Genomic DNA, 15,904 nt, shown 5'->3' on the forward strand with positions numbered 1-15,904 from the left:
GGGGGTCGTCTTATACGCCCCGTCGCCTTATACGCCGGTATATATTTTTATTGTAACACATTTCTGGATGACTTGCAGGGAAGGGCTTATATATTTAAGCTCTTCCCGACAATTCATCCCGCGCTCGCTGGCAGCCCATTGCTTTCAGTGGAACCTGCTGTATTGCTGGCTCCATTGAATTCAATGGGCAAACATAGTTCTTCTCTGCCACAGCTGTTACAGCTGTGGCAGAGAAGAATGATTTGTCTTCTATATGTTCTCAATGGGGTCGACGCTGCTGCCGCCGGCCCCATTGAGCGCATATAGAGAAGAGAACAGAAATCGCAGATCGCACATAGGTGCGATCTGCGATTTCTATGGCCTAAGAAGGACCGTTGGGGTTCTTGAAGCCTAAAACCACTCCTAACACTCTCCCTATAGCAGCTCCGGCATCAACAACACTTTCCCTGAACTATGTCAGAATGCATCTGTGGAGAGCCGCGGGAGGGGCCGATTTTAATACTCGGGTGACACCTAATCTCGCCAGCCACTCACTGCAGGGGGGTGGTATAGGGCTTGAACGTCGCAGGGGAAGTTGTAATGCCTTCCCTGTCTTTCTATTGGCCAGAAAAGCGCGCAAATTTGTCAGGGAAGAAAATGAAAGTAACCCGAACACCGTGTGGTACTCGTTACGAGTAACGAGCATCTCGAACACCCTAATACTCGAACGAGTATCAAGCTCGGACGAGTATGCTCGCTCATCTCTAGTTGTAACCCAAGCAGACAAATAGCATAGTCAGAGGTCGGGAACAGGTAATATCTGCTGCAGTACAAAGGAGCAAGTACTAAGCATAGTCAGCGGAAAGCTAGAGGTTGGTAATGGGTAATATCTGTTGTGGTACAAAGGAGCAGGCACGTAGCGTAGTCAGCGGAAAGCTAGAGGTTGGTAATGGGTAATATCTGTTGTGGTACAAAGGAGCAGGCATGTAGTGTAGTAAGAGGAAAGCCAGAGGTTGGTAATGGGTAATATCAATTTGCAGTATGGTGGAGCAGGCAGAAGGTGAAGCTAAACGACTGGCTGGGAGCACAATAATCACGCAAGGAGTGAGAAACAGGGCCGATCAAGGGAGCATAGGGGTGCATATCAAGAACTAGAACAACAGGAGCAAGAACTAGGCTATGATTCAGCAGTTAGAGCTACCGCCTGAAGCTTTGGAGCTACTGGGTTTGAGTCCCAACAAAACTTCATGGTAAAAAAAAGACTTGATAGCAAAAGACTGAGAACTGAAAGTGATGATGGTGATGATAATTTTATATTCTGAACCAGCATGTAATGCATGTCAAGGCTGAGTACTTCTTCATCAGATAGCTGGACAGTGAGCTACATTAAAAATAAATACACAGGAAGAATGAATTAGACGATGAAAAGAACCCCCTACCTACGGTGAAGTATGGCGGTAGCTCAGTAATGCTCTGGGGCTACTTTGCTTCCTCTGGCAATAGAAACCTACAGCATGTGGAGGCAAGATGGATTCAATCAAGTATCAAGAAATCCTAGGAGAAAGTGACATGCATTCTATAGGGGAAGCTGAAGCTTGGGCACCATTGGACCTTCCAACAGGATAATAATCCCAATCATACCAAAAAAACCACCAAGACTTGGTTTCAGAAGACGTCCTGAAAGATTCTGGAGCGGCCATCACCATTGCCTGACTTGAACCACCTGGAAAATCTTTTGTGGGATGTGAAGTGTGAAGTTTACAGTGTGCAAACCCAAGAAAATTAGTGAACTTACTGTTTTCAAGGAAATACCTTTGCCATAAAAGCTGGACTACCACATGCATCAGCCTCTACGTTTTCCAAGTGATTGTTGCTTGATACCCCCATTTTCATAATCACTATGCTATGTTCCTGTTGACTGAGTCCATTGGCATTTCTAGTGTGCATGGATCACTTCCCACTTTAGCATTGCCTGGTCATCCATGCAGTAGGTAATGATAGCTTAAGACTCTGTTCACATCACATTTTAGCCCTATATTTGGCACTAAGTATTTTCATAAAGCTCTTTTTATCCAACGGATGCCGATGCATCAACGTATTTCAGCATTGGAAGACTCAATCAGTCATCAACTCTAGCCCTTCTAGTAATAGATGCCCATACAAAGTGTAGTCAGCTACATCTAACGTATTACTTGATGAAAAGTTGCTTCATTGTTGATATTATTGTAAAATGGTGGGTGACATTGTACTTGGGTACCGACCGCTGCACCCTCCTCAGGGAACTTTGTTTGTCCTTTACCTGAGTTTTGAGTTTATTGTTCATTTGTTGTTACTGTCACTTTAAGTAGGGTGTGGGGTACCTCTAGGGGCATCTTCCCACAAGACTAGCGAGAGGAAGGAGATGTAAAATGGAAGTAGGCCTACGACCATGTTGCAGATTGTAAGGGAGGAGGAAGCGTGTGGATAATGGCAGCTTCACGCTGGCTGCACTCACTGGACTGTCACTGGAGAGAGTGAACATTGCTTGTTCTTTGTGTTCTATTAAAGTGGATTGACCAACAGGCGGACTCTTGACATTATGTGGTCTTAGCCTATCACAGCTCCTCTACATGTCCCTTATGTGGGAAATGCATGCGTCAGGGCCCATCCATTGCTGTTTTGCCCAGGCTCTTTGGAACTGCACTTTCTAGGCCCTCAGTGGGCTGTGCTTGTCCATCTCTGAACTGGAGCTGGGAAACATCAGCTGAGACTCTACTGCTTGGCCATCACCTCAATTGGGACAAGCTGTGATGTCTGCCTCAGCAGAGAAGCTCTGACTGCAAAACCAAAGCCTTTGTTTAGCCTTTCCCACACGTCACCAGGGTGCCTGTATGTCAAATGGGCCCAGTGGTCAATCTACATTACAACCCAGTGCTGAAGGTGCAAGGAGGTCATACCTCCCCGCTAGCTTCCAATTAGAGAAGGGCCCTCTTATGACCTTCAGGTTGGAACAATTCTGTGTATTATAATGTTATAGTGTTTTGTTTTCAGTAACATATGTATAGCACGGGATCGCCCAACAGTCAGGACAACCGTGTTAAAGAGGGGGGGAATGTAGCACCCTTCCAAAAGGGACTTAATGTTTTTTTTTAACCCGAAGTCTGAGTTAATTGTTCATATGTTGTTATTGCCACTTTAAGTAGAGAGTGGGGTCTAGCTATGGGCATCTTCCTGTGAGACTAGGGAAAGAAAATAGATATCAAATGGAAGTAGGCCTTTGACCATGTTGTAGTCTGTGAGGGAGAAGGAAGTGTGTGAAAGTAGCAGATTCTCTGCTTGCTGCCCTGTCAGACAGCTGGACAGAATTATGCAGATACTCTGCAAGAGAGGACACTAAGCATTGTATTGGACTCTCTACTGTAAAAGTCGCTAACCTGCTATGCTCTTGCTGCCTGCATGGATTGTTGCTGGTCAGAGTGGATATTTTTTGTTTTTCCTTCATTCTATTAAAATTGATCAGGCAAGCAAGTGGCCTCTGACATTATGTGGTCTTGGTCTATCACAAGTCCTCTACATGTCCCTTATGAGGGAAACGTGTGCAACCAGGCCTTTGATGGGACCCATCCACTGCTGTATTACCCAGACCCTCTGGAGCCACACAATGCAGGTTGCCCCTTGTGTGCTGTCTCCTGGCCTGCTCATCTCCAAACTGGCTTTCAACATTTTAACAAGTGCTGAGTGTCTACTTGTGCAGAAGTATGGAAAGTGTTAAGGTCCTATTAACAACCAAAGTATAAAGCAAAAGAAATAAAGCTGTGATCATTTGATCAGTTTTAGATTTTTATTGCCATTCTATATGCTACGATGTGGTGACTTATAACAAAGTAGCAGAAGTAAAAAACAACCGGAAGAAAGTAGATGTTTAGTTGGCAGCCATAGTGTTGGAGATCCAGGAGTTGTAGTTGCAGACCTTGGTGTAGACCCCAGGATAGTTCTTGAGAGCACAGCCATATCCCCAGGAGACAACGCCCTGCAGCTGTCCATTGCAGACCACGGGTCCACCAGAGTCACCCTGAGGAGATATAGAAGGAAATTGTTAGCGATTTAGAACTTACTATTCTACCATATATGTACATTTTACAGCTTGGAACAAGTGAAGGCTTCTTTACAGACTTGAATAGAAAAAGTTGCACACATACCACCTCTGCATCAATCCTACACTTGGAGACAGCAATATTAACCATTCGCAATGCAGTTTTGCATTCAGGGTTTCCTAGGAGGGGTTCTCTTTCTGTCATTATACAATGGTGCCATCTGTTGGTTAGAGCCAGTACTGCGGTATGGGGCATGCTGCAGAGGCCCCCACCACAGTGCAGCCAGTAGTATACAGTAAGAATACCCTGCCGGACGTCTTCCGAAATCGGAGCTGTACAGCTTTCAATTTGAATGTCTGGAGACGTCAGACAGTGGATTGGAAATGGTTAAGCTGCTTCACCTGGAGAATGGAGGGTAAGAGGAGACCTGTTCTCCTGAGCATCTACTGTGCACCCCCTATGTATTGTGGATATATTTTCGCATAGATGCCACCATGAGGTCTTTATAATGAGTAGTAAATATAGTTGTAATTAATGTAGCATTACATTGGTCAGGATAATGTCTAACTTAGGGGTTATATGATTTAAAGCAACCCACCAGTTTCAGGACAAATTTCTGTATGTATTACCTGGAGGTGATCTTCTTGATGGTCCCTCTGTAGTTCTGAGTTCTGTTTTTGAGCAGCCAGCATGGCCGCTGCCACTTTCTAACTACACTATGCACTGCTCTGTAATTGGCCGGCTCTGATCATGTGATCAGCACTGTTCAATCACAGAGCAGGTATAGCGTGGTCTTAACACTACTAATGCACTATGGGTGATAAGGTAGTATAAACATGGCAGCAACCATCTTGGCCATGCAAAAATAATAACCCGTAAGGGACAACTTAGAAGATCATCTACAGATAATATACCACTTCCACCCTACAGTCCAGGATAGAATTTTGTCCAGAGGGTCGCTTTAAGACAGAGGAACAAAGATTTTAATGACTGGCAGCAGTTTATATCCAATAGTCAGGGATCTAAAATGCATGTGATTAAGAAGACACATTACCTGGCAGGAATCCTTGCCGCCTTCCAGATATCCAACACAGATCATGTTGTTGGTGATCTCTCCAGGGTAGGCGTTGGTACATTGGGCGGTGGTCAGGATGGGAGCGTTCAAGCATTGCAGTTGGCTGGGCATGTTTGCTGCAAGTGGAGATTTACAAAATCTTAAATCTTTGTATAGTCCCTTTCTCCAGATCGGCAGAGGTCTCAGAGACCACAGGATAGAGGATAACTTGTAATCTTGGTGCAACCCCTTTAACATTTACTTTAGTTTGCTTGAAAAGAACCTCTACCTGACATGTCATAAGGTGTGATCCATATCATTCTGCCCATGTTCCTTAGCAAAATAGTATTGACAGCACTATGAAAGTGCAATTCTTGACTTACTTCCACTGCTGAGGGTGTTGCCCCATCCGGAGATCAGACAGCTGGTGCCAGCAGGTGCACAGCCATTGGGCAGAGGAGCAGTCTTGACGTAAGAGTTGAGGGTTGCGGGAGTGGACAGCTTGATCAACATGATGTCATTGTCCAGGGTTCTGGAGTTGTAGCTTCCGTGTCGGACCACCTTGGCAGAGTTGATGAACTGCTCGGTACCTTCACTGGAAGCAATATTGTGTTCCCCAAGTCTGACCTGAATGCTCCTGCAAAAATGTAATGAGATGTCAAATCTGGTACTAGCAGTTTGCATAACTGGAGGTGACAAGTTACAGAGAAATTGATGGGACTGAACCAGAAACCTAATGAAAAATATCTAAATAAAGTATGGTGAAGTATGGAGAACTGTATGAATAAATTTGCAGAACTGCCCAAATCAGACTGGTCCCTCAAGTGGAGCACCTGCACCAAAAATGCAACCCCAGTATGAGAGAGAGACCGGGGACCAATCTGAGAGTAATTTTCAACTACTACACTGTGATGGCTGAGACACTTGATTGGCTACAAGATAGACTGCCAGAAAATCTTCACTGGATCAATGGAGTATTAAAAAGCTGAGTATTGGGTGTTTTGTATTTTTTTTGTTATTTTAGCTCCTTTGATGCTGTTTCTTTTTCCATAGAGTTGGAAAGCCCTTTCAGTATCTGTTCATGAGAAAACCCCTTTAAAGGGGTATTCTGGTTATGCAATGTTGCTGTTAAATGAATGCTAATAAAATGTTATTAAAGTTTGTGTCTGTAGCTATAACACCGTTGCCTTCTCCTGGCACTTCCGAAGTGTTTATTCACTGGTCGCCCTGGAGGCGTCATATTGGCATTCTAGCACTACAGGTCGGGCTTGCTCGGTAAGAACAACCAGTGATGGCTTTTTTTCTCTTAAGCTCTCAAGATCGGATTGCTGACCAATAGCTGGCAGCACTTAGCAGGGACGCACAAAGAAAGGAACTACAGAGTGGGGGACTTTGTGAAATGTAATTTCAAGTTTCATATTGGCAGCAATGTAGTGGCCATCTCGAAAAATAGCGACGTAGGAAAATATAAGAAATGGAGGGCAGTATAAGATGGTAATGACTGCGCAATTTATACCCATAACCAGCTGTCCATAAACATGGCGCAAACAGCTTTCATATCTGGAATTTTTGAAAATTCACTTCACAACTGGAAAACCCCTTTAAGCATCGTACAATTATTTGTACTTGACTGGTAAACCCTAGATATCACCAGTTGTTGACTTCAGTTTGATTGGTTCGGTCTTGAGCTGAATACAAGATACTTACGACTTGTAGCAGTGAGCAGCAGAGATCACCCAGGTGCTGGTGACCAGGGTTCCTCCACAGAAGTGGTAGCCAGAGTTCAGAGACACCTGGTAGGGGACGGAGTTCTTGGTGCAGGTGAAACCGCCTACAATCTTATCGTCATCATCATAAGCAGCTGAGAATATTACAAAGGACCAAGTTAGAAGTCAACTTTTGATTTCAGTAAATATTGTGTATATGGAAAGGAAAATAAAATAAGAGACTGAAAGAAAAGTAAAGGTCAATAGCTAATAGAAATAAAAAACATAAAAATAAGCAATTTACTTAAATAGGAGGTCATAGTAAACACTCCTATACACAATGTTTACTCGTCCAAACATGCCAGTAACGGTAAAGCCGGCAATTATCAAGTGTGTGTGGTGGATGCTCAAAGAAGGATCGGTGGTGTTAAATTTCAATGCCCTATCCTTTTGTTCCCCGGGAAGATAAACAACCACCGGAGCTGTTTGGTTGTGGCATACCTCCCTAAACACATTGATATTCGACCAAGCAAATGTTTATGTGTAGAGGGAAAAGCCTTCAGCTCAACAACCATTTAGCTGACAAATATTGAAGGTTTTTGGAGACTTTAAAGGGTTTGTTTGGGACTTTTACTATCAAGGACCTATCCTCAGGATCGCACAAGTAGAAACAGATACGATGCCAGCAATATAATCCAGAGCACTCTAGTAGTGAGGCAACAAATGTATAGTCACCTGGAACCAGAATCCATGGATCCAATCTAGAATCATAGAAGGAAGACAAGAAAGCATTCGAGGTGCAAAATCTAAAATGTAGACCTTGAATGCTGTCACGTCTTCCTCCTGTCCTCAGGATCAGTCATCAATAGTTGATCAGCAAGGGTCCGCTGCTCTGGATCCCCGCCGATCAGCTGATTGTCCAATCCACTGCACTGACAGCAGGCTGGACATTGTCATTGGTGGTTAGGGTCGGCAGTGTAGTAGATGGCTTAATTCTCATGAAAGTCAGTGGGAGCAATGCCTGCTATTATACTTCCAGCTGTGACCACAATAATTAGGACATGTCATTGATTTAAATGAGAGTAAAGTTGGCTATGGCACTTTCAGCCCTGAACACTGATGCAGATGATCGGCCCACTGCACTGGCAGCAGACCACAAGATTAGCTGATAGGGATCCTGAATGATCACCCCTGATTACCTTTTGATGACCTATCCCGAAGATAGGTCATCAATAGTAAAAGTTCTTGCAAACCCCTTTAGTAGAAGGCAGGACTCACCAACTGCTCCGAGGAGCACACAAACCAGGAGAAGTTTCATGATGGAAGTTGATCCGGAGTGATCACCGAGTATAAACACCGGATATTTATACCCCCAAATTATCATGATATCACCCCTCGACCCGCCCACACCTAAGAGAAAGTTAATCAATATCCACATAACCTAGTTGAAGGTTATTTTGTTGTGAAGGTTATTCCACCCTACTGAGTAGATATTTTTGTAATGTTGAGTGATAATCTTTAACCTTTTTCCACCACAGCCATTTTTCACTTTTTTATTTGTTTTTCATCCCTTGCCTTCCAGTAGCGATATCTTTATTTTTTTTCCATTGACATGGCCATATGAAGGCTTGTTTGTGGTATTTTGTAATGGTAATAATTAATGTACCGGAAAATTACTGACAACATTTTAAAATAAAAGTTGGGTGGACCAAAAAAAACAATACAATTTTTATATTGTTTTTTATACTGTTCATTAACCCTTTCCAATCCAATGTCGGTCCTGGTCCGACATCATCATTTCCCTCCACAGCTCCGATGTCAGGACAGGCCCGATACTGCAGTGCAGGAGTGCATCTGCACCCGATCATCAGACACATCGGGTGCAGATGCATTCCTGCACTGATCCTCATCAAGGACCCCTGAGGAGAAGGCAGAAAGGGTTTTAACCCTTTCTGCCTTCTCCCTTACACATTACATAGTGCTCAATTAGCGCTATGTAATGCAGAGAGATTTCGGCTGGCGATCATGTGACCGCCGGTGTTACCTGACCCCCAGCGGTCACATGAACGCCGAGCCGGGAGGCTGCACCGTGGGGGGAATGCGAAAGTAATACTTCCTCATTCTCCCTTCTGCCCCCCAGCCCGGCAATCATGTAAATGTTGGGTGCCACCTGACCCCAGCGGTCACATGATCGCCGAGGCGGGAGGCAGAAGGGAGAATGCGGAAGTATTACTTCCGCATTCCCCCCATGGTGTAGTGAGCACCTGAACTGACAGAGTTCAGGAGGGTGAAGGGAAAATGTATTTTTTCTCATCCATTCTCCCCAGCTCCAATTTATTTGGAGCTGGGGAGAATGGATGAGAAAAAAATAAATAGATTGGAAAAGGTTAAAGCAGTAAAATTTTTAATTGTATTCTGTGGATCAGTATGATTATGGCAATACCTAATGTATACTTCTTCATGTTTTATTACTTAAAGATATAAAACTCTTTTTTAGAAATGTCACAAAAGTGATGGATGAAGGTGGTTCTGTGGATATCGCGTATCCGAAGAGCAGTAAAGCCTTTGGTAAAGTTCCACATAAAGAGTTTATAGGTAAATTACTGTGAATTGGACTTAATCTTTAGATAATCTGGTGGATTCACAGTTGGTTACAAGGTAGATATCAGAGTGTTGTTGGTAACTGAGTGAATTCTGATGAGGGTGAGTTACAAGTGGTGACCACAAGGATCTGTCCTAGGTCCTATTCTTTTTGACATGTTGGTAAGTGACATGGGAGAAGGTTTATTAGTTAAGGTCTGTCTGTTTGATGATAACACAAAAGTGTACAATAGAGTTATTACTCCTGGTAGTGTCTTGAACAAGGAGAAAGATTTAGCCTTACTGGATAAATGGTCAAAACAATAGAAATTGTAGTTCAGTGTTTCCAAATGTAAAATAGTGCCACCATATTGGCTGTTCTGCGTTATCTAAGACTTCAGAAGAGAATGATTTGGGAGTTCTTAATTCTGACACCCTCAAAGTGAGTCTACAGTGCAGTCAAGCAGCAAAGAAAGCATTTAGAATGCTCAGCTGTATTTGAAGAGGTATAGCCAGTAGAAAGAGAGAGATTGTGATCACGCTGTATAGAGCTCCAGTGAGACCACATCTGGAATACTGTGTTCAGTTCTGGAGACCTCATCTACGAAAAGACCTTGATAAACTAGAAGAAGTCCAAAGACAGCTACAAAAATGGTGGAAGGGCTCAAAAACAAATGTTATCAGGAAAGATTTAAAGAACTTAATTTGTATAGCTTGGAGGGAAAAGGAAAGAAGTAGAACATGATGGAAACCTTTATATGTGTTACAGTTGGAAAGATGGGAAATGGAGGACATGATGGAAACTTTTATAAATGTTACATGAGGGAGAAGGAAGAGGGGAGACATGATGGAAACCTTTACATGTTACAAGGGAAGAGAAGGGAGAGAGGGGACATGATGGAAACCTTTATATGTGTTACAGTTGGAAAGAAGGGAAATGGAGGACATGATGGAAACTTTTATGAATGTTACAAGAGGGAGAGGGTGACGTGATGGAAACCTTTATATGTTACAGGGGAAGAGAAGGGGCATGATGGAAACCTATATATATTATAGAGGGAAAGAAAACATATAGGATCATGATGGACACCTTTATATATGTTGAACCTGGAAGAAAAGAGAGGGAGAACATGATGGAAACTTTTATATATGTTACAGGAGAAAGAAGGAAAAGGGAGGACATGTTGGAACTGGGTTGGAAGTAAATGTTCTGGCACTGCCGCATCAGGTAAGCTTTTTTCCATCCTGGACAACCCTTTTAATTTTTGACTCCCACCAATCTTATATTGACGACCTATCCTTACATCTTGTAGCAGTGAGCAGCAGAGGCCATCCAAAGGCTGTTGATCAGGAACCCTCCACATAAGTAATAACTAGAACTCAGGGACACCCTGTAAGGGACAGAGTTCTTGGGTAACAACCTCCCATGATCTCATTATTATCCTCAAAAGCAGCTAAGAGAAATGAAGAGGAAAATGTTACATGTGGTGCTTTTTACTTCATATACACAGTATGAGACTACATGGTCAAAATTGTGAAGCAGAAGAAAAGTTTTCAAACAGTATAAGAGCTTAAAAATTGGCATGAAGGTTTAGCCTGAGCAGAGGAGGGACAATATGTCCTCTTTTGGCCAAATTATTGTAGCTCTCGCCAGCTGCTCCGCGGAGCGGATCCAGAATAGGATAAGATAAATATAGTTTGTACCTTACAAGTTTGAAGGTCACTTTGTTGTTAAGCTTTTTGCAATCTCTTTCTAACCTTGGGTATGCAAATGAGTGATAGAATAATCCGCCAAATCACCACCTATTGGAAGGTAGCTACTCTATGAGTCAATATCTGACCTTTTAAAAGGCCATGTAGTATGACTAGTAGAGATGAGCGAGCACCCAAATGCTCGGGTCCGCGTTATTCGAGTCAAGCTTTTCGTAAAATTCGAGAGCTCTACTCGAGTAACGAGCCCCATTGACTACAATGGGAGACTCGAGCATTTTTGTATGTGGGACGCCGGGTCCCAAGCTTTTTTCTTTTTTTTCTTGGTTCGTGTTCTCTCTCTCTCTCTCTCTCTCTCTCTCTCTCTCTCTCTCTCTCTCTCTCCCCTTGCCTGCCTGCCAGCCAAAAAAATTGCCATTGACATGCGCTGCGTCGTGGCGGGGAGTGTCCAAAACAGGCACGTCACAGTGGGGAGGAGCCAAAAACTGGGGCGGGGTCGAACATGGCATGATGGTGGTTTAAGTAACGAGCACCATCGAGTACGCTAATACTCGAACAAGCATCAAGCTCGACAGAGTACGTTTGCTCAACTCTAATGACTAGGGATGTAAGCAAACCAGAACATCCATGTACAGACAGCTGTTTTGGGGTTCTTTCCCCTCATCAGTTCACAGTAGGGTTCTGGCTGGCTGGATTAGAGCTCAACAATATACGTCCAAGAAGGTAATGATTCTGTTTATGGAGAGCACAGAGGTTCAGATATTAACTCATAAGTCAGCTACCTTCCATTAGGTGGTGCTGTGGAGGATTATTCCATGCTTCATTTGCATAGCTTTTTCCCAAGTATCATTAAATGGCCTCTAAGAAACATTACCCACCCCCCCCACCCCCATTCCTTCAGTGATAATTCTAGTCTACAAATAGAAAGCAATATATATCTCTTTATGTTCTGTTCAGTTGTGTGATTCATGATCTCAGCATGTTTCTTTATTTAAGCCATTGCATATATCTCGAACACTTTATCCTATGTGTGGCGGAAGCTCTTTTTATACAAATTGTGAAAACATCATCTGAACATTACAGATTATGGAAATGTATTTTCATTATAAACACACCTAGTTTTTTGTTTTTTTAATGTACTTTTTATTTAAGATACACTGAAATGTTGTTATACTTTTGTACTGGCTCCCATTACACAGAAAAAAGTCTTTTAGACTTTTTCTAGTTTCTGCAGTTCACATTTCAGTTTTCTGTGTAGACTGGGACAGAGTCAGCTGAGTCATCTCATTATAAATAGAAGATGGGAGACTTTAGTAACAGATTACTCCCCTATTGTCCAGCTAAAGGATTAGAACACCAACACTAGAAACAGAGATAAGGCTCTGTGCACAGCTACATTTCTGATCTAGGGGAGAAGCTGAACTCTGCTTCTTCCTGGAGACTCTATGGAACTGATTTATTGAGATCATCATTTTGTATAAAGGTCTTTAAAAGCAGCCCCATCTTCAAAATATGCTCAGCCCATGCACCAAAAGTAGAATTCTATGCCAGCAACGAGGTAATGGATTCAAGGCTGCAGTTCAGTCCATACCAAGTGTATGAGGATCAGAATGCTAATGAAAGTTACAGTTTTCTATGTGCATTCTCCTCTGTAATCATGATGTCTGATGTCACTAGGGGGCTGCATAGGAAGCAACCAAGAACATACTAGGTGACAAGCACAAATCTGCACAGTCCTGTATATTCTGTTATTGTCCTGTTTCCACTATGTAAAAAAATTGCAAATCATCTCTGGTCTGCAGTTTGCACAATGCCTATGACATGCTGCTTGCTACTGCAAAGTACGCAGTCTGCAGCCTTTCCTCTGTATTTCTGCATTCTGCAAATTATCTTCCAAACTTGTGATTTTCCAAAAATGTAGCAAAATTCAATCGGTTCAGATCTTCATTGGCCGCTGTTTTGCTGCTGTTTGCACCCAGTTTGAGCTCAATCAATCCAGTTTTCTATGTAGGTTTTCCTATTTTCCTGCTGTCTTGCTTTTTGTACCAACTTATAGGTATGGGGACGGGTCACAAGCCAGCCATTCTGCCAGTCCTGTACTAGCCGGGACTTCCTCTCTCACACTTCCCATGCTGCCTTGCCTAGCCCTGCTCTAATAAGTTGCAAGGCAGCATGTAGTGTCCCCATGTCCTTTTTACTAGAGAAGCCAAATGCCTTATGACAGGCAGTGGATGGCAAAGGTACTGGAAGGTAGACCCCTAGTGGCCAGCACTTCAAACTTGATTTTTAGTGGTAAAACAAAAAATGTTTAATGCAATGTTTACTACAAGATTGATGATACACATATAGGCTGTTGGATAAGCAGAAGTGTGTGAAAAATTACTGTCCATTTAATTTGCATGGGGACAAGTTTCAACACCAGCACAGTTTAAGGAAAGATGTGATGTAGCTTCTAAAGAAAGGTGAATCCTTTTTTTACAATCGTGTAAAGCCCCAATAAAGCCTAAATTTCACAACAAAACAACATGGACCGCTGAATGCCTTCACTGAAAGGACACACATGACATAGAAATGGGCCATGTAGCTTCTATGAAACTCTTAGAGGAAAGTGACCCTGTTCTAGCTGGTCCCATTCCCCTTTGTTGCTTAGCTGTGCTGTACTCCCCTCCTAGGGAAAACTGCAGTGCTTGCAAGCAAGGAATAGGGAATCTACCCACGGGTCATGGAAGGGGAATGGAGTGTGTGTGGGGGGGAATCAAAATTCTTCTGTCTTGGGTGGCAAAACCTGGCACCATAATATTAGGTCCAATTAGGTCTTTTTATGGGCATCCCTCTCTTCCATGTACACCACTACCCCATTATTTCAATGGCCCCAATAGTAATGGTGCCCTCCTTCAGTGGCCCCTACAGTAATAATGCTCCCTCTCAGTGGCCCATACAGCAATAATGCCCCCGCCCAGTGGCCTCCATAGTAAGAGGGCCTCCTCTCAATGACCCCAGTAGTAACGGTTCCCCCTCTGAGTGGTGGCACTAATTGTAATAAAGCCCCCTCTTAGCAGCCCCTATAGCAATAGTGGCCCCTCTCAGTGTGTCCAATGATAATCATGCCGCCTTTAGTGGCCCTAATAAACATTGGATAGAATGCAAAAAATGAATGTTAAAGGGGGCAATGTGCATAGACTGGGGCTTCTATGTTTTTATACCAAATCACTTTATTATTTCTTCCATAAATACTAATTGATCCAACTCCTAGAATTCACAATGATATCAGATTTTAGAGCAAGTGTGCAATTGGATGGTAGAAGGATGCCTGTACTGCGCCACCCATCAGAGGGTAATTACCCTACAAGTCAATGTCCAACATTTTAACCTGCATTGTAACACGACTAGGATGAAACCCAAACCAAAGACTTTTCTATAAGGAAAAGACACCTATCTACATACAGCTGTTTTGGGATACTTGTCCATCATCACTGCAGAGTAGGGTTCTGGTTAGCTGGGTGAGAGGCCATCAATGTGGGTCTGGAGTGGGGGTACTCTTTCTCCTTGTGGAGAGCACTAGTTGGTGTAGGGAGCTTTATAGGTCATGCAATGCTCAGTGGGAAAAAGATATGCAGATTGAAAAATGTCTCCACAGTGCCACCTATAGGAAGGTATCCACCCTACATGTGAATGTCCAAGTTTTAACCTGCGTTGCAGGGGCAAGAATACTGGAATCGGTTCTGTAAACGGGTGTCCTTTCCTTATGGAGAAGACTCTGGTTTGGTTTACATCTTGGTTATGTCGAAAGGTCCGTTAAAAGGTCAGACACTGACTTATAGAGTGGCTAACCTCCGATAGGTGGCGCTGTGCAGATATAGTTCCATCTCCTACTTAAGTAGTTTTTAGAGAACATATTAATGATATTGTGCGAATTTTGTTTTTCTTAGGAGGTACTGAAAGCAAAAAACAAGATAGATAAGGGAATTACAAATATGCTCATTTTTCCACAGCCAAAGCCAAATTGCAAGGCCGCCTGCCACCAGGCAGTCTATTTAATGTCCACTGTATATGTATTTCCATGTACGTTAACATCTTCCTGCCAGATCAGAGAACTATACAGATGGTGATTAATTCCAGAAGACAAATCATTGGATCCTTCTACCTCATGAAGCTCCTTCTGATCAGTGTGCTCCTCCTAAATCGTCATGGTCAAGACCAAGGTTATAGTCAGAATGTTCTCTTCCAGCTGCTTTTGAGGATGATGATAAGAGCGTGAGAGGTTACACCTGCACCAAGAACTCCGTCCCATACCAGGTGTTCCTGTACTTTGACTACCACCTTGTGGGTGATCCTTGCTGCTACAAGACATAAATAAAATGTTTCTGTCTATAATCTTTGTTAAAAAAAATTCCCCCCCCCCCCCCTGGAGGGAGTTGTCGTTTGGCTAAAAATCTCAGCAGATATGTAAATGATTAGTGTTGTGGCGTGATTAGGTGAACGGTCTTGTCACTTGAAGCCCTAGAAGTGGTTCCCCCTTGGCCTATAAGAGGCTCTCGGAGGCCCCTTGTGTGTAGTGATCTCTTCTTCCACTTGTAGAGCTTGTTGACCTCTAGACGCCTCTACGACGCAGAGAAGAGATTTCACCCCGGTACCAGAGTCTGAGAGGTGGGCATTATTGGGATGGGAGAAGCTGGATGGTCAAAATGCTGGACTGTCTGCCACCTCGGCCATTCTGACCACACCAGTAGGAGGTCTTACATCATCTTCTTGAACTCTTTCCAATCCACTGTCTGACATCTTCAGACATTCTGATTGAAGGC

General features: G+C 43.2%; 1 protein-coding gene across 1 annotated transcript; it reads right to left on the reverse strand.

Moving 5' to 3' along the window:
• Positions 1 to 3,780: 3,780 nt before the first annotated feature.
• LOC136626356 (trypsin-like) lies at positions 3,781 to 8,138 on the reverse strand. Its single transcript, XM_066601343.1, has 5 exons — positions 8,091 to 8,138; positions 6,814 to 6,967; positions 5,490 to 5,743; positions 5,107 to 5,243; positions 3,781 to 4,030 (listed from the first exon to the last, which is right to left on the reverse strand). The coding sequence occupies exons 1-5, from the start codon at positions 8,128 to 8,130 to the stop codon at positions 3,881 to 3,883; spliced, it is 735 nt and encodes a 244-aa protein (XP_066457440.1). The 5' UTR covers positions 8,131 to 8,138; the 3' UTR covers positions 3,781 to 3,880.
• Between the last annotated feature and the right edge of the window lie 7,766 nt (positions 8,139 to 15,904).

Source organism: Eleutherodactylus coqui, chromosome 4, assembly GCF_035609145.1.
Source record: "Eleutherodactylus coqui strain aEleCoq1 chromosome 4, aEleCoq1.hap1, whole genome shotgun sequence".
In the NCBI taxonomy this organism is placed as follows: Eukaryota; Metazoa; Chordata; class Amphibia; order Anura; family Eleutherodactylidae; genus Eleutherodactylus; species Eleutherodactylus coqui.